At 34.2% G+C, this 26,888-nt stretch overlaps 1 protein-coding gene across 5 annotated transcripts in view; it reads left to right on the forward strand.

Moving 5' to 3' along the window:
* LOC136038876 (uncharacterized) overlaps positions 1–26,888 on the forward strand; it is a 178,678-nt gene that overhangs the window by 98,319 nt on the left and 53,471 nt on the right. For all 5 annotated transcript variants that reach the window (XM_065722339.1, XM_065722341.1, XM_065722340.1 and 2 more), the window contains one exon: positions 12,563–12,721. In XM_065722339.1, the coding sequence (XP_065578411.1) occupies positions 12,563–12,721 (159 nt within the window). The remainder of the gene's footprint in view (positions 1–12,562; positions 12,722–26,888) is intronic.

The raw sequence follows: 26,888 nt of genomic DNA on the forward strand, positions 1-26,888 counted from the left end.
TTTCGCGCAAAACCGGCTAACTTCGTATTTTCTGTCAAATAGTATTCAATTATTACTGCAAGTTCATAGTTATGGCTGCTCAGCGGTTACTTCGAAAAACTTAAATTGAAGAGGTGGAATTGAAGAGGTGTCAATGAAGATGTGTCACATATGGTATAGAGTCAGATTTGATTCGTTAAGGGGTGTGTACTTACGTCAAGGGATCGAATTTTCACCAAATATTATATTCTCGTTTAAAGTAGCGTTCAGTATCCATGCTTGTTGAGGAACGTAAGCAATAGATCCCTGAAATCCAACTTCCCCTGAATCCAACTTAATTTGACCTAGAATTGTTGACAAAAGGGACGATTTCCCGGAGCCAACTGGTCAACTGGCAATGTGCCAAACAATGCACCCTGGAAAGAAAATAATAAAACGGAATAAACACAAAACGTTTATCACACAGTATTTCAAACTTTGAAATAAGATCTGTTGTATTTACTATTCCCCCTCGTCCTGAAAAAGTTCTTGTGCACATTTCTGATTCACACATCTCTGTTTTCGCTCAAAACTGGCCGATTTTGTATTTCTGTCAAGTTTTATTCCGTTTTTGCTGTAAGTCCAGGGGATATTTTGAAACATTTCAAATAAGCCGTTTAACAAGGCATCCGTTAAAAGAGGCCTTCTACCAAATTTTAAAATTTTATTTTTGCTGTTCGTATTTTGACGGATAGAATGAAACGCTTTGAAATGAGCATTTGCATTGATTGAGTGCTAGACATTTGTGTCAGGCATTGAATAATCAATTTGTGTCAGGAAAAAATCATAAAAAAAAGAAAAAAGATCAGCTTTGTGACCTAGGCCCTTGGGCATATCAGTCTAAAACTTCTCAGCCTATATAAAACCTCTTTCTACCATGTAAATTGTTTCTAGAAATTTTGTTGTTTTTTGCTGAAAACGTTAATTAGCACAAACTTCTGCTAAAAAACTGGTGGAAACATACACATACAAGTATGAAATTGTTCGTATGTACGAAACTCAAGTCGTTCATATCCATTTCTTAAGAAATTTGCATTCTTCGTATTTGTTCTTCGAAGTTTTGAATTTATAGCCAAAAATGAACCAACTGTTTTTGTAACAACTTTTTGAATTATCAAAGAATTTCACTAACAGTTGTTAGTAACATTTTTCAGCTATTAGTAACCTGACGGAAACGAACTTTATTTTGTGTTTGTTTTTGGAAGAAAGAACTACGGTATTATGTTTGCTCTTCAATAAATAAGCGTGTGAAACTTCATGAATATTTTCTTATTTAGTGGTTATTCTCTGTGATGATTAGTGGCATGGGTTCACCCGCTTCGAAAATGGCTTATGCTAGGTGTCAAGTGTCATTCATGGCATAATTATGCCATGTGTGGCGCTAATTGTGTCATACCTGCTGGGAAGGGGTACAGCACAGTTGAAACGTACCAGGCATTGCCGAGCAAGTGGTGTTTCGGGACGGAAGCAACCTAGTGGAGGGTGAATGTCTTCTCGAGTCCTACAATAAACCCCTCACAACAACTTGTGCTTACATCTCTCATAGCTTATTTTGGGGGGTCTGACGTAGTCGCATGCACACATTTCTTTTTTTTTCTTTTTTGAGAGACAGAGGGTTTACATTCCAAATTGTTCTCAGATTTTGTAAATTGTAGGAAACTTGGTAAAACAAAATTGGAGCGGGTAGACAGATTGTTCATCAGGAGAGGGGAATCTTGTTAATATCTTGTGCTAAATCGGACAAATCCTCCTTCGAAATTATTAATATCAGAAAACTGGAAATTCGTAACTTATTGACTATATTATACCGAATAGTAAAACTTTGTGAATTAAAAAATAAAAATAATCAGGTTGTTTATTATACTTTTTACTTTATATTTTCTGTGCACATGAAACTTTTTTGAAACTTTCGAGTGCCGTACTTGAGACGCGTGGCAGATGTTGCTCAGGCTGACTCCCACACTCCTCCATCTGCATGTTTGATATGGGCGAAGCAAAAATTCTGATTCCGAATTTCTGAATTTCTGATTCCGAAATTCTGAAAAATTCTGATGAAAGACCTTTTTTTTTATTGATACTTCAGAATTTTCTTTGAACGCTTGCAATTTTGTGTTCTTTGATCTTTTGACCCTTTTGCTTAACCGAAAAGAATCACTTGTCTAGAAAAGGAATGATTTAATTCAGTCTTTTAGACAGAGAAATATGATTCAGTTGACTGGGAAAGGTCATGCCAATTCTTCTTGTTGTCACACTATTTAAAGAATTAATTATTGAGCTGCTCAATTATATTCTGATCACGGTTTGTCGCAGTGACAGAACTAAACACTTTTGTATATCAGAATTGGACGTAGTATATTGAAAAACTGTGTCGTCCAAAACAATCCATACCTGAAAAGTACCCAAATGAAGATTTTTGACTAGCTATGTTTTATCGTGAAAAAGAATGTGAAATACAGTGATCTATTGAAAATAACTTAGGAGGTAGTTTTTTCTTCCCTCCTTCCAGTATTATGTCGAATTCCTGTTGGTAGTTCGCAAGTAGATTGATCGATCTACTATCATCTCTTTAGAAGGCAGCCTTTTCCTCTCTCGTTCAGCATTATGGGAAATCCCTCCAAGTAGAACGCTTGGTAGATTGCAAGTAGATCGATCGATCTACTAACATCTCTTTAGAAGGCAGCCTTTTCCTCTCTCCTTCAGCATTATGGGAAATCCCTCCAAGTAGAACGCTTGGTAGATTGCAAGTAGATTGATCGATCTACTATCATCTCTTTAGAAGGCAGCCTTTTCCTCTCTCGTTCAGCATTATGGGAAATTTCTGCAAGTAAAACGCTTCGTAGATCGCAAGTAGATCGATCGATATACTAACATATCTTTCGAAGGCAGTTTTTTCCTCTCTCCTTCAGCATTATGGGAAATCCCTCCAAGTAGAACGCTTGGTAGATTGCAAGTAGATCGATCGATCTACTAACATCTTTTTAGAAGGCAGTTTTTCCTCCCTCCTTCCAGTATTATGTCAAATTCTTGCAGGTAGATTGCAAGTAGATCGATCAGTATACTAACATCTCTTTAGAAGGGAGTTTTTTCGTCTCTCCTTCAGCATTATGGGAAATTTCTGCAAGTAGAATGCTTGGTAGATCGCAAGTAGATCGATCGATCTACTGAAACCTCTTTGTAAGGCAGTTCTTTTTCTCTCTGCTTCAGCATTATGTCAGATTAATGCAACTAAATCGCTTGGTACATCGCAAGTAGATCAATCGGTCTACTGAAAAATGCTTTAGAACGCTGTTTTTCTTTTTTCCTTCAGTATTATGTCAAATTCCTGCAGGTTGATTGCAAGTAGATCGATCAATCTACTAAAATCGCTTTAGAAGGCAGTTTTTTTCTTCTCTCCTTCTGCATTATGGCAAATATCTGCAAATAGATCGCTTGATAGATGGCAAGCAGATCGGTCAATCTACTAAAATCTCTTTAGAAGGCAGTTTTTTTCGCCTCTCCTTCAATAATACGTCAAATTCCTGCAAGTAGATCGCTTGATAGATCGCAAGTAGATCGACTGACTTACTAGAATCTCTTTAAAATGCACTTTTTTCCTCTCTCCTTCAGCATTATTTCAAATTCCTGCAATTAGATCGTTTTAATGCTGATTTTAAATATATAAGTTTCATCAAGTTTAGTCTTACTCATCAAAAGTTACGAGCCTGAGAAAATTTGCCTTATTTAAGAAAATAGGGGGAAACACCCCCTAAAAGTCATAGAATCTTAACGAAAATCACACCATCAGATTCAGCGTATCAGAGAACCCTACTGGAAAAGTTTCAAGCTCCTATTTACAAAAATGTGGAATTTTGTATTTTTTGCCAGAAGACAAATCATGGGTGCGTGTTTTTTTTTTTTTTTTTTTTTTTTTTTTTTTTTTTTTCCAGGGGTCATCGTATCGACCAAGTGGTCCTAGAATGTCGCAAGAGGGCTCATTCTAACGGAAATAAAAAGTTCTAGTGCTCTTTTTAAGTGACCAAAAAATTGAAGGTCATTTAGGCCCCCTCCCACGCTCATTTTTTCCCCAAAGTTTAACGGATCAAAATTTTGAGATAGCCATTTTGTTCAGCATAGTCGAAAACCATAATAACTATGTATTTGGGGATGATTTACTCCCCCACAATCCCTGGGGGAGGGGCTACAAGTTACAAACTTTGACCAGTTTTTACATATAGTAATGGTTATTGGGAAGTGTAAAGACGTTTTCAGGGGGATTTTATTTTGTTTAGGGGGTGGGGCTGAGGGGAGGGGGCTATGTTGGAGGATCTTTCCTTGGAGGAATCTGTCATGGGGAAGAAAAATTCAAGGAAAAGGGCGCATGATTTTCTAGCATTACTATAAGAAAACAATGAAAAATAATCATGAAAACGTTTTTTTCAAATGAAAGGAAGGAGTAGTATTGAAACTTAAAACGAACAGAGATTATTACGCATATGAGGGGTTCTAAAAATACTTTAGCATAAAGAGCGAGGTATTTAGAAGGAGATAAATACCTCGTTCTTTATGCTAAAGTATTTTTAGTAATTTCAACTATTTATTCTACGGCCTTTCTGATTCAGGGGTCATTCTTAGAGAATTGGGACAAAACTTAAGATTTAGTGTAAACAGCGAGGTATTAACGAGGATACAAACCCCCTTGTATACATAATAAAAATATAAGATTATGAAAGTTTGTTACGTAAGTTGCTAATTTATAAGTTACGTATATTTTTACTAATAAAAACGTTCGTTAAAAATTAAAAGTTTTAGTTGCCTTTTTAAGCAACCGAAAAATTGGAGGGCAACTAGGCCTCCTTCTCCACCCCTTATTTCTCAAAATCGTCTGATCAAAACTAAGAGAAAGCCATTTAGCCAAAAAAAGAATTAATATACAAATTTCATTTTAATAATTTATCTGCGGAGAGCCAAAACCAAACATGCATGAATTCAAAAACGTTCAAAAATTAAATAAAAAAAACTTATCTTTTTAGCTGAAAGTAAGGAGCGACATTAAAACTTAAAACGAACAGAAATTACTCCGTATATAAAATGGGTTGTCTCCTTCGCAATCCCTCGCTCTTTACGGTAAAGTTTGACTCTTTGCCTCAATTCTACTTTTTAATCAATTAAAAGCTTTAGCGTAAAGAGCGAGGGATTGCGGAGGGGACAACCCATTTCATATACGGAGTAATTTCTGTTCGTTTTAAGTTTTAATGTCGCTCCTTACTTTCAGTTAAAAAAAACTAGTTTTTTTATGTAATCCTTTTAGAGGTCTAAGGAAACTATTTACTCTGAAGGGAACCTGTTCATTTCAAGGAATGCCTGATGACAGGCCTTATTTTAATTTCTTAGTCTGTATGAGTTTTACCCATATAAAAGTTCTCGCCCCCTGAACACCGGTCCAAAGTTCTCTCCTCTATCTGGAAAACTCACGAGATTGTTGCCTAAATCTGCATTTATGTTGTTTTTTCGAACCTTTGGGAATTGTGTGATTTCCTATAAGGGAAAACTTGTGTACCAGGTGCGTCAGTTGGGTTAGGGGGCTGCTCGAGCCTATATTTTGAAAAGTACCTTTTACTTAGTATTTTCATTGGAAAGCACTTTTTTATATGTTCCTTGAAGAAAGCAAAAACTGCGACAAAATTACCCTCGCTCCCCTAGGTTTTGAGAAATATTTGGCTCCCGTCATTGTGAATCGGTGCCCTGCTATCCGTATCTACGCAAGTAATTATATTGAAACTCTTTAATCCCCTATCAAATAAAAATAAAAATATTACATTTTTTTTACTTGCGATTAGGGTTAAATTCGCTGTCTTAATTTTGATCGGCCTCCAGAAGTATATTTTTGGCTGTAGGTATGTGCTTTGTAAAAATCCTGTTTTTGAAATTTAGATGAAGAAATTGCAAGGTATATTTATTTGCGGTATGTATAGAAATTGCGTGGTACGTCGTTTTAGTAGCATTTCTGGCTCCATAGACCTTTCATTTATGCCAAAGTATTTTACCACTTAGTTTGAATTCTTCTCCGTCACGCCCAGTACTTACAAAGCTATTTGTGTTCCTCACTTGTTTGCTAATTATTGTTGCTAAAATTCGTGATGTGAGCATTTTTTGTTGCAAAAAAAACTGGTTACTTTTGGCTTTGTTTTACTTTTGTCTTCAAACTTTAAGGATCGAGTCAATACCGTTAGGAAATTTTAAGTAAACAGGGCTCTTGTTTTTGCAACATTATTTTTTGGTGTTTCTGCTTCATCTTAGTTTAAAATTCAATGAGTGAGCCCCGTTGGCTTTAAATGTTCGCAGTAGAATCTGCAAAATATCCTTATGCTTATTTAGCCATCAATATTTTAGTAATCTACTATATAATATGACAGGCTATGTCGGAAAAACCTCGTTTATGAGAACCCCTTTCATTTGTATATATTAATCACAGTTTAAGGATATACCAGTAGCGACTTTTTTCAAAAAATGACGCACATTTGTTACCGCGCATATAGACCCTGTCGAATATCGCGAAGGCGGAGTATGAATCTTGTGTGGTTTCAGACCTGTGTCACATATGTTTAATGGAGAGTATAGCCTTTGTCGCTACTGTATATATTCTCTACTGTGATATTAATGCATAAAAGTTGTAAAACCAAGCATCAAGCGTGATCAGCTCAGAAAATGTAGAATTAGACCTGGTTTTTATTTTTTAGAATATATCTGTTTTGGGCAAAACAAATCGAAATTAGACTGTTTTACTTTTACAGGCGGGTAAAACATTATAGATAGATAGATAGATAGATAAGTGTATTTAAAAAACCCGTGGGCCATATACACACAAAATATAAATAAATAACAGACAAGCAAGAAAATTAACAACAGTACGAACACGCACAAAAAAAAACAGAATTCAACGCAAAAAGTACCTAATCTAACTACAAAAGAAATTAATCATATAAAACTTTTTCTTCTTATTAAAGATTTTTCTATATATACTCCCACTCGAAATATTGTGGTTGGGTTACTATTTTGTAGAATACCCGGAAGCATCAAATTAATCCCATGCAAATAAATTTCCCGTAAATCCAAGAGCACCGGGCATTTCCGGAGAAAATGATCCAAGTCTTCATCATCATCTTTACAAAGAGGACAAAGATACCGCCTATCAGGACCAACTATCATTTTATTTTTGTCGAACGTTTTTTGCCTGTTCTGGATTGGAAGACAATTTGCCCTAAGCTGAATCCAACGACGTAGAATCATAGCCGGTAAATTAAGTTTAAAATAAACTTCCTCCCCAAAACTAGGTTTTGCCTGATTATAATGTTGCAGGGTTGTAGAATCAAGAACCAGCCCTTGCCAATGCTGAATTTCCTGACTCTCTAATATAAATCGTACCTGGCTTTCTAAATTTGCTGGTACATCGCGAGAGCAAAGACCATTATTCCATAAATAAGGCATTCCTACTTTTTCTAGTAATGATTTAATTTGGGATGGCCACGAGGTTTTTAAACCACATTTCAACATCTCTTCATATGCCACTCTTACTAGTCTATCTTCATTACTCTTAGTTAACTTCAACCAGAATCTAAGCATTAAAATATACCTACGTAGCTTTAAAGAAAACAGGCCCATATCACCTTTCAGAATCTGTGAATGAGTTGTCTGATGTAAACCAAACACTCTTTTATAATACTGGAGCTGAAGGGACTCCAGTTGCTGCACCGTTTCTCCACCCCATATCTCTGCTCCATATTCTATTACGGGTAAAATTTTTGTGTTAAATATTCTTTTATGCATTTTTAGGTTTTTGATCCCCATTATCGTCGTGTTTCTAAATATAGCTGACATGGCCACCCTACCTCTCTTAATTATTTCATCAACATGACTCCTTAGGCTTCCATTTTCCGATAAGATAAAGCCTAAATATTTTATTCTTTTACTTATAAATAGTTCCTTATTATTAAATTTAAACGTATATTTTTCATCGTCCCCAACCTTCCTTTTTTTAAAAATAACAACTTCGCTCTTTTCAGTATTCAGCCTTAACTTTTTTATATGCAAATATTCTTCTATGAGATTCAAAAGAGTCTGTAGATCTTGCGGTTTATTAGCCACCAAAGCAATATCATCTGCAAATAATAAGAGAGATAATTTTTGAGTCCCTAGGCTAACTTTCGGAGCCCATCTATTCTCTAGAAAATTAACAACATCATTAATAAAAATATTAAACAACTTAGGTGAAAGGGTGCTGCCCTGTTTTACTCCCCGCTTAATATCAAAAAGCTTCGAAAACCTATTACCAACTTGAATGATTCCACTCACACAAGTATACATGCTCACTATCAATCTAACAAATGAATGGGGAAGGCCAATATTTAGCATGGCATCCTTCAATAACTCTCTGTCGACACTATCAAAAGCCTTATGGAGATCCAGAAATCCCACATAAAGACAAGTTTTACCCTTTCCATATTTATCTATTAATGCCTTTAAAATAAACACACTATCTGTCGTCCCATACCCTGTCCTGAAACCTCCTTGTTCCTCATGTATTAAATTATTTGTATTTAACCAATTGGAAAGCCTGGTATCTAATATTTTCTCCAAAACCTTACTTAACGCAGGGACAAGTGCTATTAAACGATAATTTTCATGAGCCTTCGGGTTTCCTCTCTTAAAAAGTGGTATAAACAATGATGTCTTCCAAGCGCTTGGCCATTGCCCTGACCTTAACACCTTATTACAAAGAAGAACAATTATCGGTATCAAAATGGAAAGAAAATTCTTAAATAACAATATTGGTATACCATCAACACCCGCAGCAGTACCACCTTTTAACTTCTTAAATATTGACTTAATCTCTTGGCCATTCACATCACCCACTAAATCGTAATAATGTTCTCTCATGGGATAAATAACCATCTCTGGGGTATGCGCTACCTCCTGAAGATCTGCACAAGCACCTTCTAAATTATTTAGGTAATCAGGCCATGAATCAGCTTCCGGAACAGCTTGGGTATTAACATTTCTCCTTCCACTATCATTCTTTATATAGCCCCAAAACTTTTTAAAATCTTTATTTCTAAAATCATCAGCGATATCCAGTTTCTTCTTATGCTCGTACTCTTTTTTTTTTCTTTTTATTAAACTTTTATATTCTCTTCTTTTATCTTTATAATTAGCCAATTTTAGACTTTGATCTTCCGCGCTATCAAATTCATTCAAACGATTTAATAAATATTTTGCTTCTTCTTTCATTAACTTGCAATCCAAGTCAAAATATCCCTCATTCTTTTTTAATTTTTTAGTTAGGCCACATGATTCTGCACAACTGCCCATTATTTCATTTAACAGCATAATTACACTATGTGCATCTTTTTCATTGTCTTCTAACGCTTTCAAATTATTTTTTACATGCGAGTCCAAGAGCTCCCTTCTAAATGCCTCAATATCTTTATCTGTTAAATCATTTCTAATTCGTTTTCCTAAACATATTTTTCTATAATCCGCATTATAGAAATTTCTTAGTCGTGAACCGTGTTTCGCAAACTGCCCAATCTTCACCTCAAGCATAATAGCTCTATGATCAGATCCAACTAAATCTAATACTCCCATATTTATTGATTCAGGTACAAATTGCGTATTAATTAGCACATAATCTACAACACTTGGAGTTGGACCCGAAAGGCAAGTGAACTCGCCCCTACCCTTATCCTTCCCAAACCTACCATTCTCAATCATCAGACCATGTTCCCCACAAAACGCCAGGAGCTTTCTTCCCCATACATTTATTTTTCTTTTTTCATCCTTGTTGCTTCGTGGTATTCTACAACAAATTGGGACAAAATCACCTAAATCTGGGATCAACACATCTGGGATCTCAGCCTCCAGGCCGGTATAAGCATTGAAATCCCCCATTAACACACAATCCAGATCTTTATAACTTTCTTGTATTATCGAAAATTCTTCCCCTAAAATTTCCCAAGTCTTTTCTCGATTGTACGAACTATTCTGTGGAGGTATATACACTACACCGAAAATTAATTGCTTCCCACATTTCAAATAAATAGACAGCCAAAGCAAGTTTTCAGATCTACTACTAATTCTCTCATAGCCATCAATAGCAGATGCTTTAACCAAAACCAAAATGCCACCATAATGTCTATTATTTCTTGCTACATTATGCACGGTCTGTTCAACGAAATACCCGGGGAGAGGTGATATAGGGGAACAATCGTTCCATGTTTCAATAAGCGAAATCACATCAAACGAAAATAAATCGTCATATAAATAGGTCAACTTATCACGTAATCCTTGTATGTTCCATGACACTAGACTCAGTATATGGCCCTCTATATCCTATGTTTCTACGCCTTCTGTTAGCACGTTAACATCACTAGCCTTTGGTTGAGATTGCTCGTTACTAGTCTTAGTCGGGGGAAAGGCAACATGATAATACTCACGAGTGCGGTTATTTATATCCGCTAACTCACTTCGGTGTTTATTGTAATAAAAATCACGTGAAAAACCACCACGATGTCTATCATTAAACTTCTTTCTTGGCGAATGGCTTCCTTTGGGTGCTACATTACGAGTACCTGGTCGAAACAAGTCATTTGGGCTGATAATAGCACTAGAAGGTCTTTTAGCTGTCGATACTGCCTGAGGAGTGGTGGTCGATGGTACTAATGTCTCAGTATCACTATCACTGGCATCACTAACTAGCCTCATCGGAATATTATTGGGATCATTTGGGAGCCTAGCACTAAAGGGTGGACCAGAATTTTGTACTGGCTTCAAATTACGCTTAATCTCGACTATTGAATTTCCATCATACCTGAATATTCGGCCTTCGATGAATAGTTTGTCACCTCGTAATTTTGCATCACGGCCATCATTTTGCGCAGTAGTTAACATTTCCTTTAAATGTTTACGGGCCTCCCTTTGTATAGCTGTGTAATCCGGAGCCACCGATAAACCAAACCTTCTTAATACGGAGCTGTTTCTAAAAATATAGTCTCTGATTTCAACCGAGTTTAGCTCTACTACTATCGGCCCTGATTTCAATCTAAAAATGTCACGTATATCACTTCGATTTATCCCGAGAGACGGCATAGTACGATTTAATAACCCCGTTATTTCTTGCTTCAGAGTATAATCGCCGAGTTGTTGAGGGGTGTAATTATAGAAGATTAAATTCGTTCTTTTCTGCTCTGCTTCGAGCTTGTATGCTCGTTCATAAGAGACTGCTAGGTTAGATTTCACATTTTCCAGCTCTTTTTTAATTTCATCATTTGTCTTAGCATTGTTAGATAACTGCGTAATAATGTTACTTAACTGTACTTGTATGGCATCAATGCTATCCGAAAGTTCAGGAATCGTATTAACTTTCTGCGAAAGCACCGGTAATAAATCCAGTTTAAAATTAATTTCTTGCAAGAACTGGGCACTTTGCATTTTCTCGGCCTCTCGTGTTTGGACTGCCATTTACACCCTTATAAACTTATCAAAGTGCAAAATGTAAAACCTTTATCACTCCTTGATTTGATCCAGTATCGTTAATTAGCAATAAGACTTTTTTTTCACCATTCGAAAAAAATCACAATATTGGCTCAAAGCCAGGTAGGAGAGAAACGTTATTTCAATCTTGGTTTAAACTAGTTAGTTACACAATTTGTCTAAATGTAAGCATGGATGTTATCCGAAAGAAATGAAATGAAATGAATGAAATGTTTTGTTCAATGGCTGGATAATCAGGCGGAAACTTTCAGGGAGAAAACTGGCAGAGGAGTTTGCAGGCTGGTTACATTACGAATTTCCTCTTCGGGATTTTTTCTGTAATCCTTATAAGAGTATGAACTACAAGTGTTTGTTTTTTGTACTTTTTTATGCCTGTCGTCCAACATCCCGTGTGGCTATTCAGGAAATTCAGTTAGGGATTGGGATTGTTAGAATTAAGGATTTCAGTTAGGGATCAGGGATATCGGTAACAGTTGCACAGAAAATGAGCAATAGGTCATAAACATTCAATTGTTAGTAAAAAAAAATCCTTGGTTTTATTCATAAAAAAAAATTATTTTATAATTTGAATAAGAATTCCGCAGTAAATTATAAAAATGTTGGATTGGGGAGATGGGCCCGAGGCCCCCCTGCGTGTGTCCACGTGTTAGTTATAAGAGCGGACATTTCAAAAATTGTAAAAACCATCCCAAAACATTTTTTGATATATTTAAAAATATATAGGGATGGTTTGGAGAAAATTCCATTTTCTCCAAGTGAGTTGCATAAAGCAGAGTAGGTTCATCATCCATATTTGCTTCTAGGAAAGGTTTCTCCAGAGAATCGCTCCAAAGTCTTGTTGTTATCATGACCCCTATCATGACCCCCCTCCCAAAAAAATGCAAATAATTAAGTTGGTTCATTGACTGAAACAGCCAAAACTTTATTTAAAGGTTTTTTTTTTCTTTTGGGTGGCCTGGTTGCTCAGCGATGTTTTTTTCGCTTTTTACTCCGAACTTATGAGATTGTTTTATTTCAGAAGTGAAGCAGATCTGTTACATGAAGTAACTGACCTACAGTTCAGAAATCGTCGCTTACAAGAAGAAATATTACAGTTGAAGAGGCAACTTGTACAGGCTGAAGATGCCAACGTTACCGCACAGAATAACTATGTGGAACTACAAAAACGTGCTTCAATGTAAGTGGATGACGTTCTAACGCCTTTAAAAGCACATAAAAAATAACGGAAAATATAAATTTGTGCATTAAAGGTTACTTAGAAGGATTTGGGGAGGGGGCGATTTTGTTAAATTGTGGTTACTTTTGTCTTTCCAAAGACTTCACCCTTCAGCTCTTTCATATGTTATTTGTTGGGGAAGCAATGTTTGCATCGCTTGATTGCGTAATAATTAATTATATATCCATTATCCAGGGAAGTGTCTGGGGCGAGGGTTAGGCTCGTCCTCTCGTAAGTTCATGACTGCCAAGTTTATTGTTTCGTTTCTTATAAGTTCCTTAGGATTATTGGGAAGGAGGGGGGTTTAGACTATGTCAGTGTACATTTTTTGACCAATAACAATTGGCCTGAAGAAAACGTCTTTTTTACGTTAATTTAAAAAAAAGGCTAAAATTACTTATTGTTAGTACTCGTTTGTACATTTTGTGAATTCTTGTTCGCTTTTACTTTTCGTAGGAACTTTATTTTTAGAAATTTTGTTAGAAGTCCTGAGAATATCAACTCTTTTACTAAATCAAGAACAACAAATTGATTTGAAATAATTTTGACATTAATTTACTATTTATCATAATATTTCATACTAAGATAACAACTTACGTATTTTCTTGGATGTAGTAAAGAATAATGTCCCTCGAATTTTTTATTTATTTTGCTTTTTAGCCTCTTCACATAGAACGGATCATTCTGTAGAGTTAGGAAATGGCTCATTTGTTCTTAAGTTCTGACATTCAGTACCTAAGTAAAAAATGATAATAGAGACAGCATTGTTGTTTATTTGAATGTTTTCAAGAGCTCCTTTTATACCTCCCTGAATTCTCACTTTCACTTGGACCTTCCGTATCTCTAGTCAGCTAAGATGGCATTGAAAAATTTCAGACAACCCACTAGAAAGTTCTCAAAACGTACTCTGAAATTCAATCTTATTATGACTTTTCTTGAGAAGAAATTATGATTGAACTTTCAACCAGGTACTTCCTCGGAAGTGGGAGAGGTCGGCCAATCTCGCCAAATTCCTGAAAAGATTGTCAAAATTGTCAAAAGATTTTGACAATTTCTCATATAATTTCTAATATTTATGTATTAGTGGCTTATATTTTTTTTCAAATGTGTGTGACCCACAAGTAAATAACTGCACATGTGCCTTCATTAAACGTGGCTCAGGCACAAGCCTCACCCCCTTGACTGTAATCACGTCCTCGATAGCATTATGATCGAGTCCAGTATCTTGTTCGCTTTTAATAATTCTGCTCTTGCTTCTATGAGGAGGTAGTTAGATTCTACATTGAGCAAGGGAGGGGCTGTGGGTAGTTTCATTAAACGTGGTTCAGACACGAGCCTCACCTATTTGGATGTAATCACGACCTTAATAGCATTATGATTGAGTCAAATATCTTTTCTTATAGTTATATAGTATTTTCTTATTGCTCGTTTTTTCTTATAGTTCTGCTCCTGCTTATGAGGAGGTAGTCAGATTCTACATTGAGGAATGGGGGAGGGGCTATGGACAATTTCTTTAATCATGTCTCAGGCACGAGCTTCACCTCTTTGGATGTAATCACGTCTCCAATAGAATTGTGATTGAGTCCAATATCTTGTTCGTTTTTAATAATTCTGCTCCTGATTCTATGAGGAGGTAGTAAGATTCTACTTTGAGGAATGGGGGAAGGGCTATGGGCAATTTCATTAAATGTGGTTCAGGCACGAGACTCACCTCTGGATGTAATCACGTCTCCATTAGCATTATGATTGAGTCCAATATCTTGTTCTTTTTTGTTGTTTTTTTTTTATTCTGCTCCTTCTTTTATGAGGAGGTAGTCAGATTCTACATTGAGGAAGGGGAGAGTGGCTGTGGGCAGTTTCATTAAACGTGGTTCAGACAAGAGCCTTACCTCTTTGGATGTAATTACGTTCCCAATAGCATTTTGATTTAGTCCAATATCTTGTTTGTTTTTGATCATTATGCTCCTGCTTTTATAAGGAGGGAGTCAGATCCTACATTAAGGAAGAGGGAGGGGCTATGGGTATTTTCGTGAAGCAAAAAATTTATATCCTGTCTTTTAACTGAACAGTTTTTTGTTAATAAAAATAGCTGAATTAGAAACCGATTTATAATGGAATAAATGATGTAGTTTACTTTGACCACAGAATAGATTATGAGAAATTTCCTTTTTCAGTATTTTATGTCGAGGTTTTACATAATTTGCTAGAGGTAAATTTAGCTAATTGCTTCATAACTTTCCAAATCCTAATTTATTTTTGAAATCGATACTCAAAAATTGAGCAGATTAATTGATTTACTGGTACTGATTTGTGAAGTCGTTGTCTAAGACTATTGAATATATGAGTCACTCAGAAGCCAAATCAATTAAGTGAAATTTTGATAATTTAGGATTTTGCCTTAAACCAATTAATTGACTATCAACTTTGTTTGCTCCTCAGGACATTCCCTAAAAATGAAGTATATTTCTTTAAAGTATCCTAATACCGAAGAAAAATCAAATTCTACATTACTTTTTAGAAGTCGATTTGACCGAATCCATACTTAATTCATTGCCTGATTTATTTATTGACCCTGATGTTTGGAGGTTCTGTCTAAGACCATGGGATAAAGAATCTAAATAAGTTGATTACAATATTATATATCTGAGACATATGTGTTCAAACTAATTGATTATCAACATCGTCCACTTTCGGTGGCCCTGGTCTATTTTTTGTCATGTTGAATAAGTTTTTCCCATTGTCAACCAAAGTGCTGGAGTGCCACTTTGCGTTCAAGGTCAGCTTTTTGCAGACTAGCCACGTTTTGTGTTGTTTTGGCCCTTCTTACGTCCTGGAATAGGCCATACGGCTTTTACTATCCTAAAAATTAAATAAAAAATAAACAAGTTTTTCAACTGAAAGCAAGGAGCAACTTTATTACTTAAAACGAACAGAAATTATTCTGCATATTAGGCGGCTGTCCCTTTTTCAACTCCCGCTCTTTAAGCTAAAGTCTTTAAGTTCTTTAAAACTACTTCTCATCCAAACTTAACGGTTTTTGTGTTTGAGCAGTCTTTCTTAGGGAATTGGAACTTTAACGTGAAGAGCGAGAGTTGAGCAAGGGGCAGCTTCTCTTATATACAGAAGCTTTAATGTTGCTCCTTTCTTTCAAAAAAAAAATTGTTTTTATGTTTAGTTTCTGACCGTTTTTCAATCATGCCAAGAAATTCAGTCCAAAAATTTGAATCTGATGTCTTAGGGGGAAAAAGGGTGTGGAAGGGGGTTATTTGCCCTCACGTATTGTTGGTCACTTAAAAGAGGCACTGAGAGGGGGATCTTGACAAACTGAGATTTGGTTACTATTTGGGCGAGTCGCTCCTTACTTACAATTCTTTATCTCGAACTGTTTGAAAAGATAAAGATTTGAAAATGTCGGGATTATTTTAAATAGCTGGCAGCAGCAGGTATGCGAATTCCCGAAAATATAGAGAGGGCAAGGATTTTGTCTGTTTAATGGTACAAAAGTTGTTCTCAAAATATATGGGGGTGAGGGTATTTCTCTTTTTTTCTGTTCTTTTTTTTTGAAATGAGAATACAAAAAGGTCATTTTTCAAAATGTGTAGGGGAGTGGCTTAGAATTGCCCAACTGCCACAAAAACATGATAAATGCAATCACACCGAAAGTAATAGCACATATTTCGGACCAGTATTCCGGTCAATCCCAGCTTTTGAAAAGAATAAATTAAAATTTGTGAAAAATTGAAAACAGGGAAAAATTTTTCCACCTAAAGACCTTTTTATTCTAGGTGTCCGGTGACCTAATCTTCATTTTGCTTTCAAATGCCCGGATTTCAATTTACCATGCATTTTTCTTTACGTATCGATACAAATTTAAAAAATATTTAAGTATTGAATCTTTTGCAAAATCTATGGAACACTGACCCGTAAAGTGGTGTTCACACCGGTTTTTTTTTGCAAATTTCACACCTGAAAGTTTTGTTTTTCAAACAAGCGTGTTATTTCTATCAATGTGTGAAGAAAATCTTGATTTTTTTTTTATAGTTCTCGAACAAGTGATAACAGCTTTGGCGCGTTTATAAGAAATGTTGTAGTTTTCTTTACTTTTAGCGCTCATCAGGAGCATAGCCAAGAGACAATTTTTAATTCTCTCCTAAAAATTTTGAGACCAAAACCATGGTCCCATCAATTCCAAAGCAGTTGCATTTGTTTTTAATGTATATAATTTGACTAATTCTAGACCATTGTATAGCGAAATTATTTTAAAGATGAATATTGCTACATTTACAACTGTACAAGTACAGTTATCGTAGTAGCCGCTCCTCGTCAGTTCGCTGTTGCCTATTTGTATCATTAAACTGTTTCATTTAGAACTGTATTATTTGTATTATTATTAACTAGCTGTTGGGGTGGCGCTTCGCGCCACCCCAACACCTAGCTGGTGGGGGCGCTTCGCGCCCCCCCCCCCAAGCCCCCCCGCGCGCGTAAGTCGTTACGCGCCATATTAGTTACGCGCCATTGTAGTTGTGTCCCTATGTCCCACCTGTGAATATAGATATATATATATATATATATATATATATATATATATATATATATATATATATATATATATATATATATATATATATATATATATATATATATATATATATATATATATATATATATATATATATATATATATGTTTTTAACTACGTAAAACTTGCGAATATACAACATTCTTTGCTGTCCCATTGTCTGTGCATATAAATAGATTGTCAGGTTTACCGACTCTTGAACATGCAACATATAATGGTCCATGGGAAAACAATCCGTATTCAGATCTATACCTCATGATTCTAATGATTGCCCTTGAGCTTTGTTGATGGTGATTGCTAATTGAACATTCCCTGTGTCCCGGTCGTCATTTATATTCCCAGTATCCCGGTCGTCATTTGTGTCCCAGTGTTCCCCTTTTAGTTTTTTTTTATTGGTTTTGACCTTTTTTTAGGTTTTTTAGTTTTTTCTTTTTTCTTTTTAGTTTTTTTGAAGTTTTTATCTTTTTAGTTTTTTTATTTTTATTTATATTTTTTTTAGTTTTCTTTTTCTCCTTTATTTTTCAGTTTTTTTCCTTTTTTTAGTTTTTTTTTCTTTTTTAGTTCTTTTAGTTTTTACCTTTTTTAGTTTTTTTTAGTTTTTTAGATGAAAATTTTTTTTAGTTTTTTTCCTTTTTTTCTTTTTAGTTTTTTATTGGTTTTTACCTTTTTTTTTTAGCTTTTTTAGTTTTTTTCCTTTTTTCTTTTTACTTTTTTTTTTAGTTTTTATCTTTTTTATTTTTATTCTTAATTTTATTAGTTTTCTTTTTCTCTTCTATTTTTCAGTTTTTTCCTTTTTTTTAAGTTTTTTTTTTAGTTTTTAGTTTTTTTAGTTTTTTTTCCTTTTTTTCTTTTTAGTTTTTTATTGGTTTTTACCTTTTTTTTTTAGCTTTTTTAGTTTTTTTTCGTTTTTTCTTTTTACTTTTTTTTTTAGTTTTTATCTTTTTTTTTTATTTTATTAGTTTTCTTTTTCTCTTCTATTTTTCAGTTTTTTCCTTTTTTTTAAGTTTTTTTTTTAGTTTTTAGTTTTTTTAGTTTTTTAGTTTTTTTAGTATTTTTAGTTTTTTAGCTTTTTTATTTTTTTTATTAGTTTTTAGTTTTTTTTTGTAGTTTTTGCCTTTTTTTAGTTTTTTCAGTTTTTTTTTTAGTTTTTAGTTTTTTACCTTTTTTAGCCTAACCAGGATTTGAACCTGGGACCTTCATTCTTCGTTCTGACACCCTCTCTCACCGAGTGACTACTCCAGCATGTTCATTTTGGTGTTTTAAATGGTATATTATTAACCAAATTAATGTGTTTTACAATATACTAAGCATCGTCAAAGCAAAAATGATGGCAACTAATTTCATGACGTCAGCCGAAACATGACGTCACCTGATCCACAGATCCACACACAGACAACTTATTTTTATATATATAGATTTTATTAATTATTATTATTATTATAAATTATAAATTATTATTATAAATTTTTATTATTAATTATTATTATTTGTATTACTGTATTATTAAAACTGTATTATTTGTGTCATTAAATTTGTATCATTAGAAAATAGTAAAAAAAACAACTTTGTTATTTGTAAGATTGAGTTGCATCTCCACAAGCTGCGTTCTATTTGTTCTAGAAGCTTTCTGGATTGTACCTACGAATTAGGACACAATAAGGTTTTTTTTTTCATGTCCACCTTGCATAATTCTAGTTTGAAAATAGTCATTAATAAGTTTAGAAAATAAGTCTAGTTTGAAAATATTCCATAAATCATTCGTTGACATGAACGATTGTTTATTCAATGTTTATTGGTGATTATTGGTGATTGGTGATTCAATTATTGGTGATTGGTGATTAGTTTATTAAAAAAGAAAACTAATCACCAAGATAGTGTGGGAAATAAAACTAAAAAAATTAAAACCATGGAAAATATAAGGAATCCGTCTGTACAGAAAGTCTCTGGTCTGTTACTAAAGACTATCGTAATAAACCTCACTTTGCGTTACCTTTTTTTATGGTGTTCGGTATGCAACTAAGTCTTCTATGGTGATATTGCAACATATAATTAGTTGCATTCTATCACCTGGTTCTCTTCCTTTTATCTCAATTAATGGACAACATACTCCTTATTTGATATTCTGCTGTGTAAGTTTTTTTTATTTTTTTGCGACGTGATGACTTTGTAAAAATTTTCTCTCTTTTCTTTGTAATAGGAGCTGTATCCGCTTGTATGAATTTTCATCTAATTAAGAATTCTTTTATCGCCTGAAATTGATATACCTTTGAATAGGAAGTATTGTAATACATGACATTTTTGTTTTTTATTAATCAGCTAGTTTTAGTTTTGATTTGCTTGCACTTTAATTTAAAAATTAATATCAAATTAAATTTTTACATTAATAAATGATATAATATAAAATTAAATTGGTACATTAAGTATTCTGATGGCCAATTCATAGTTTTTTTTTTATTAAATTAAACTTGTTGTGCATTATTAAATAAGATATTTGGGAAAATCCTTGATATTTGGGTGAGTTTTTAAAAAACTGTTACTTGGCCTTGTGAATACTTATGGATCAATTGGATCAGATAAAATCTTGTTTTTCCCCTGATCCCGTTTTAGGTCTATTCTCACCTTAAATATACGATTTTCTAGGTTGTTTCAAAATTATGAAACTTTCGGGAAGTACCACTTTTTTTTTTTTTAGTGTTGCCAAACTGAAGAGCTACACCTCCAAAGGAAAAATTCTTACTAAGTTTAGTGCCATGTGTTTTTACCTTTTTTTTTGTGACTTTCACCCATCTTTCCTCTCTTTTTAATATTTGGTGCCGACTACTTTCAAACTGCAAAATCGTATATGGTTTCGTTTTCGGTAAAAATGGAATTCCAGGTGTTTTCCTTATTTTTAAAGATATATAGCCTGTGGTTGTGTAAGTTTCACTTAACCAATTGAAACAATTAGATTTATTTATTGTCATTTATTGTTTATTATTATTTATTATTATTATTTGTTTATTATTTATTCATTTATTTATTCATTTTATTATTTATTTTATTATTATTATTATTTATTATTTATTATTATTTATTATTATTATTTATTATAATTATATTATTTATTCATTTTATTATTTATTCATTTATTATTTATTGTCACTGTACTTGGTACTTTAATTTATCACATAATTGGCTGTTGACTGAAGAAGAAATCTTTCCGCTAACTACTGACGTTCAAGAATAAGCTGCTACCGCGCTTCTAGCGCACTGATTCGGGAGGATATTATTTTTTTGTAATTTTTTAATTATTATTCTTATTTTCTATTTTTATTAATTTCTTAAGAGAGTCATCAGGTTCGTAACAAAGATTTTTGTTCTGATATAAACTTAAAAAAAAACACATAAAAAAATTGTTTATATATATTTGCATAATGTTTTTACGAGCCAGATAAACATTTCAGGGGTTCAAACCCTTTACGAGGGGGTCAGGGTCAATGTTTCTAATATCCCCAAGTTTTTTTTAGTACTTTTCTCAATAATCCCAGAAAATCGAAGAAACTTATTTTAAGTTCCATTCATTTATACATTCAGTATTTATCAGCATTAATTTTTGGGGACATTTTGGAAGCTGAATGATCTTCTAGGGAAAATCGGGGAACCTTGAAATATTTGGGGACACATGAGTTCTGACCTTGATTTGCGACACATTTAAGAACCCCAGCTTTGCAGAACGCAACTTTGCGGGTTTTCCGTTAGTTATTGATGACCTACACCACAATTCAGGTCCAGCAAACTTAAACACAAACCATGATTTCTTTGCGTAAATTTGAAATCTAAATTTTTTGAAATTTTGTGTTTTCTCGAAAAAAAGAAGTAGCCTAACCACCCTACAATTTATAGCTAGGCTCATAATAAATCTAACACCAAAGAAATTTCCTTTTTTTTATATTGCTTCTAAACGCTACCTAGTCATAAATTCAAGGATGTGATCAAGTTATTAAATTCTATTGTTGTAATAGAAAATAATAATAACAAAAGTAGGTGGGACCCTAGTTATAATTGATGCTAAATTTATATCCGATGAGATTATAATTTCCATTCTTTAATACCATTTTTGTCTGGTCAGGAACATGGTATGTTGTTCTATTTGCCCTTTGACATTGAATTTGATTTAAAAATTTCCCTTTTATCTATTACATTGACCTTACATTGAAAAAGAAAATGATTTTCTAATAGCTTGAAAGTGATTTTGATCTTTTAAGACAACGTGTGCTATAATATTTAATGAAGTTTGATTCACCAGGAAAATTACCAAACCATTAACATAAAATTCTTAAAATTAATATCATAAAATTATAACGTAAACATAAAATTAATAACATAAAATAATAACATAAAATTCAATTTGGGTGAGTTGAAATCATGTCAGTTTGGGAGGGGGGAATATAACCAAAAGAATTACTCTTATATAACTGTTTGAACTTTAGTATGTATTCAAAAATTACGCACTCATGAGGTTCCAGGTTTTGTGGGTTGGGGGAATGAGAGTTCCCTTTGTAAATGGTAACGGCAGTCTTTTATTTGATAAGACTTGTTTTGCATTTTTTAGCTCCTTGATGTTATCTTTTATAATCAAACACAATTCCCTGCTCAAAACGAAAGGGCACATTTCAGACAAACACAACTTAGAAACAAGACAGTGGAATTCAATTCAATGTATATTTCGGCCCTATGTCCAAGGGTCGTCTGCAGCACAACACCAGAAAAAAAAAACTGGTTGAACTTCGTTGAATTAAGGATGCTATGGCTGTTTTAGAAAGTTTTTTTTTAAAGCAGTTTTAGTTTTAATTGTCACATTTTAATGTAAGTTTTTTTATATAAATTTTTTTCTGGTGCCCTTTCCTTCACATTGGGATGACGTGGGCGCTCTCTTCCCCAAGAGCGGTCTAATGAAACCCTTTCCGAAAAAATTGTGGCCTACAAATGCGGTTCTTTGTGTTTTTGACATCTTTTCCCCTGAAGGTCGGACTGGTATCCATTTTTGACTGAGCCAAGACTCTAGGACGACAGAGGGAGCATCATACGATTATTCACCGAGAAATAACTGTACATAATCAGTTGTATGCGTTCCTCTCCCAAGATCGGTGCAAGGGTACCACTAAGACAAAAAATTAAGCCAAAATTTATGTTTTCGTGCATTTGTCCTTATTATTGTTTTAGTTACTATTATTATTACTGTTTATTTGAAATCGTGTCATATGGAAAAATGAAAGAGACAGGAAAATGAAATAAACTAAAGAAAAAAACGGTAAAATGAAATAAACGCAGAGCAAATCGTTAAAAGCACAGGAAATGGTCGAATAGAATTCAGTGACGCTTCCAAGAATGAACTTAAGTAATGGAAAAAATACGAAATTTGAAAAACATAACAAATACCTAGTTAAATTGCTGGTTGAATATCGAAGATCAAGGATCGTCAAGGTTTTTAGATGATATTATATGTAGATCGGTTCTTTTTTATGGGAATAATGCATTTGGAAAGGCTGAATTTTCTAACGATATAGAAATTACGGGTCCAGGGGGCAGGGGATGAGAAAACGTAGAAGATATCTCGTCAAGTGGAAGAAGACTTGTCGGAGTTTTGATTTATCAAAATTTGCAAGAACTTCACAAAGCGGCACTACATATAAGCAATTTCTTACTACAACGGAACTAAAAAATTTGAAAGAAGAGTGTGGTTGAAACGTAGCTTATTCGTGAAAAAGGAGGCGTATTATAGACTTGACGTTAAGGAGGCGTATTATAGACTTGACGTTAAGGAGACATATTATAAACTTGACGTCCAGGAAGCTTATTACAGACTTGATGTTAAGGAGGTGTATTATAGACTTGACGTTAAGGAGGCGTATTATAGACTTGACGTTAAGGAGGTGTATTATAGACTTGACGTTAAGGAGGCGTATTATAGACTTGACGTTAAGGAGGCGTATTATAGACTTGACGTTAAGGAGACGTATTATAAATTTAACGTTCAGGAAGCTTATTACAGACTTGATGTTAAGGAGGTGTATTATAGACTTTACGTTAAGGAGGTGTATTATAGACTTGACGGTAAGGAGGCGTATTATAGACTTGACGTTAAGGAGGGGTATTATAGACTTGACGTTAAGGAGGTGTATTATAGACTTGACGTTAAGGAGGCATATTATAGATCCACTTGACGTTAGATTTGAGCTAATAGGAGTTGCCATGTGTACATTGTTGAGCAGCCGATAGCAGACGATAATAGCAATGTCCTCTCCGTCCTTACATATGGCTGTGAAACTTGGAGCATCACTGCGCAACTAGGAAAACTACTACGGGCATTCGATAATAACTGCCTAAGATCAATTTTGAATATACATTGGTATTGGATACCCCCTGGCTTCCGCAAGTCAGGGAGACCCAAAATGACCATTGGAAGGATGTTAGAGAAGGAGGCGAAGCTGGCGAGGTCTTCGATGGAGGAGCTTTGGTCGAGGGCTCAGGACAGGTCGTCGTGGCGAACTACTGTTGCTGCCTCATGCGCCCTCAGGTGTGGGAGGACCCAAGTCTAAGTAAGTAAGTCGATAGAGAGACCAAAGTAAGTTATGTGATCTATTAGGTTGATCTTGCCAAATCCAAGAGGAATTTTTTCTTGTTGAGCTTAACTCCAGCTGTAGAATGCAGCTTCGGGTTGTTCGGCATTAACTTCAAATCCATTCCTTGGGCACTCGGATTCTAGCGATGACCTCGCTAATGCGCTAGATAGTGCTACTCACATTCAGAATATCGTATACAGAACAGATTGTTAACAAAATAAAGTCCGGTGAAGGCGAAGAATGAGAGAGGAAAAAATTGTGTATCAGAAAGTTTAGTATTGAAAAGTTAAGTGGAAGAAACATTAACTTGATAGAAACCTTTTTCAGACCCAATAAGAATATCAGGAAATGCTGTATAGATAGAAGGTAGGGGGCACACTTGAGGGCCATCAGTTTTAGATGATGGATAAAGTATTATCAGAACTTTAAGACGAAAATATGCATCTCAAAGAGTCCTTATATGCGAAGAGATGGCCCCGCGTTTTCTCTGTACAGAGAAGCACATTGGCGTAAATCAAAGAGTCAAATGATTTACACACGTCGTGACCAGCTAGCACGAGAGTTTCACATGAAGAATATGCACTAATAAGTACATCCACAAGAACGGACAAGGCGTGAGTATAAACGGTGCGTGTTTGGAATTCAAATTCGTATGGTGGGACATAAATCTAAGCAGCCGAATGAACGATGAAAAGCTGTACAAAGAGCTTGGAGAAAGTAATAGCCATCGCCATAGAATGGAACAACTAGCCCTGGGTGACAAGTTTCTAAATATTTTCGAACAAAATTTCATACTCATTTTAAGGGGAAATCAGTGCTAAGTAATTTTTGAAAAGAGCTTGTAAACCCATACCCTACCCAAAGGTTTAGCAAGCAATCTTTCGTAGATGAATTATAGATTCACCAACTTTGGTAAAAAAAATCCTCGTAATGAAAAACTTCAAAATAGAAAAAAATAGAAAAAAAGAGAAAATCGTAGGCAGTGCGGTAAGGCTTAGTATCTTTTTTGTCCTTTCTTTCTTTGTAAAGGTTAACCTTTACGCATTAATTTTTACCTTTTGTATAAAATGATTGGTGTGAATATTACGCATTTATCCATTGCTCATCCAGAAAAAATTAGAACCATATGAGCAGTGTGGTAAAACCTAATGTCATCCTTTGTCTTCTCTTTCTTTGTAAAATTTAACCTTTACACATTAATCTTTTACTTTTTGTATAAAGTCATTGGCGCGAATAATACGCGTTTACCCAATGATCTTGGAAAATTTTTAGAATCATTACAATTAAATATAAAATGCCACAACAGCAAAGACTCCTTAAAGCATGACGATAAATACTTTATTTTCTCAGCGGTTGATCATATTATCTACGGCCAACTCAATTTTAACTCTTTATAGAAGCTCCATGGGGCAATTCCTGAAATTACGTTCAATATTTACTCGCTAAGGGCTAGACAGACATAAGCGCTTTATCGAAGAGGAAAGGCTGTAAACGGTAGGCAGACCTTTTTCAGGGGACAAATTTTTGGTAATTATTTGGGGTTTTGTATGGTTTCTATGGTAAAGAGAAAAAATTCATTTGTTTATTATCCAGTACATACTCGAGAAGTGAAGTTAGATTAATTGTATTGAGATATAGCAAAATTTGATGAAGGCGCAATACTTTAGTAGCAAAATTATGGAAACTACAGCAACAAAATTATGATAGGGGGTCGCACAGAACGCGTTGTATGAAATACTTGACCTAACATAACCCAACCAAAATACCATCTTGATATATTAAATATTTAATAAAAATATACCTGAAACGTAGATTTCATCTAAGCCTAAGCTAATTTTTGTTCGAACACTGACAGGTATAGGATGTTGTCTGATCTGCATATCCAGATTCTTGAGTGTGTTCTGAATAATACACAAGTACCAAAAACTCATTTGGTGAATACAGTTTAAGTTTGATTGAAATTGAACAGGAAGGGGATAATATTCCATAATACTCCTACGTTGGCGAGAATAATATTCCAAAAAAGATTTCTAAGTCAGGACTAATTCCTGAAATTACTTTTCGATATTTATTGGCTAAGGGCTAGACAAACTTGAGCGCTTTATGGAAGGGTCTGTGGTTGTGAACTGTTTTTTTCAGGGGAAACAAATTTTGGCAATTATTTGGGGCTCATGTGGTAATTTTTGGTGACTATTTTTGTTCTTCTGGTAAAACAAAGATTTAGGTTGAATGACCTTGAACTTGAACGGCTACACTGAAAAGACATGAATAAAAAAAAAATAAAAAATTATACCTAATAAACTAATTACATATAGTTTATTGCTCTTATTTTTTTTCAATGCAACAGCGGAAGCGAATCTCTTTGACCTTTTCGGTTCCAGTTCACTAGATTTATCTGACACATTACGTGGACAGAGATCGTAGCTCTTAGATGAGGTGATATTTACTTTATTTGACCTCAGTAAATTATCATAAATTGATAATTTCGTTAGAAATTATTTTTTATAAATCTAGCATTTTATCTAGCTCTCTAGCATTTTATTTTTCCCTTCTCTTCTCTCTTGCCAAAAATCACAACTTAATGTTTTGATATTGAGACAGGATATGGATGTCAGGAAAATAACATCTGTCCGAACTGCTAAAGCGAAACATATTTCAACGAGGCGGGCCTCCACAATGTCGAATTATCTGTATGTTTCTTTAAATTCTTGACAGTGGTATCGAAAATTTGATATTGAAGTATTTAGAACTTTGTTCTTGCCACTGTTATTCTGCTGTCAAACACTTCGTGGTAACGAACTGTAGTAAGGAGCGACCCGGCTCAATAGTAACCAAAACTCTAAAAAATGGAATTGTTATGGCAATAGTTACATCAAAAGAATCGCATTTTAATGCTGATTTTAAATATATAAGTTTCATCAAGATTAGTTTTACCCGTCAAAAGTTAC

The sequence above is a fragment of the Artemia franciscana genome, chromosome 18 (assembly GCF_032884065.1).
Source record: "Artemia franciscana chromosome 18, ASM3288406v1, whole genome shotgun sequence".
Classification (NCBI taxonomy): Eukaryota; Metazoa; Arthropoda; class Branchiopoda; order Anostraca; family Artemiidae; genus Artemia; species Artemia franciscana.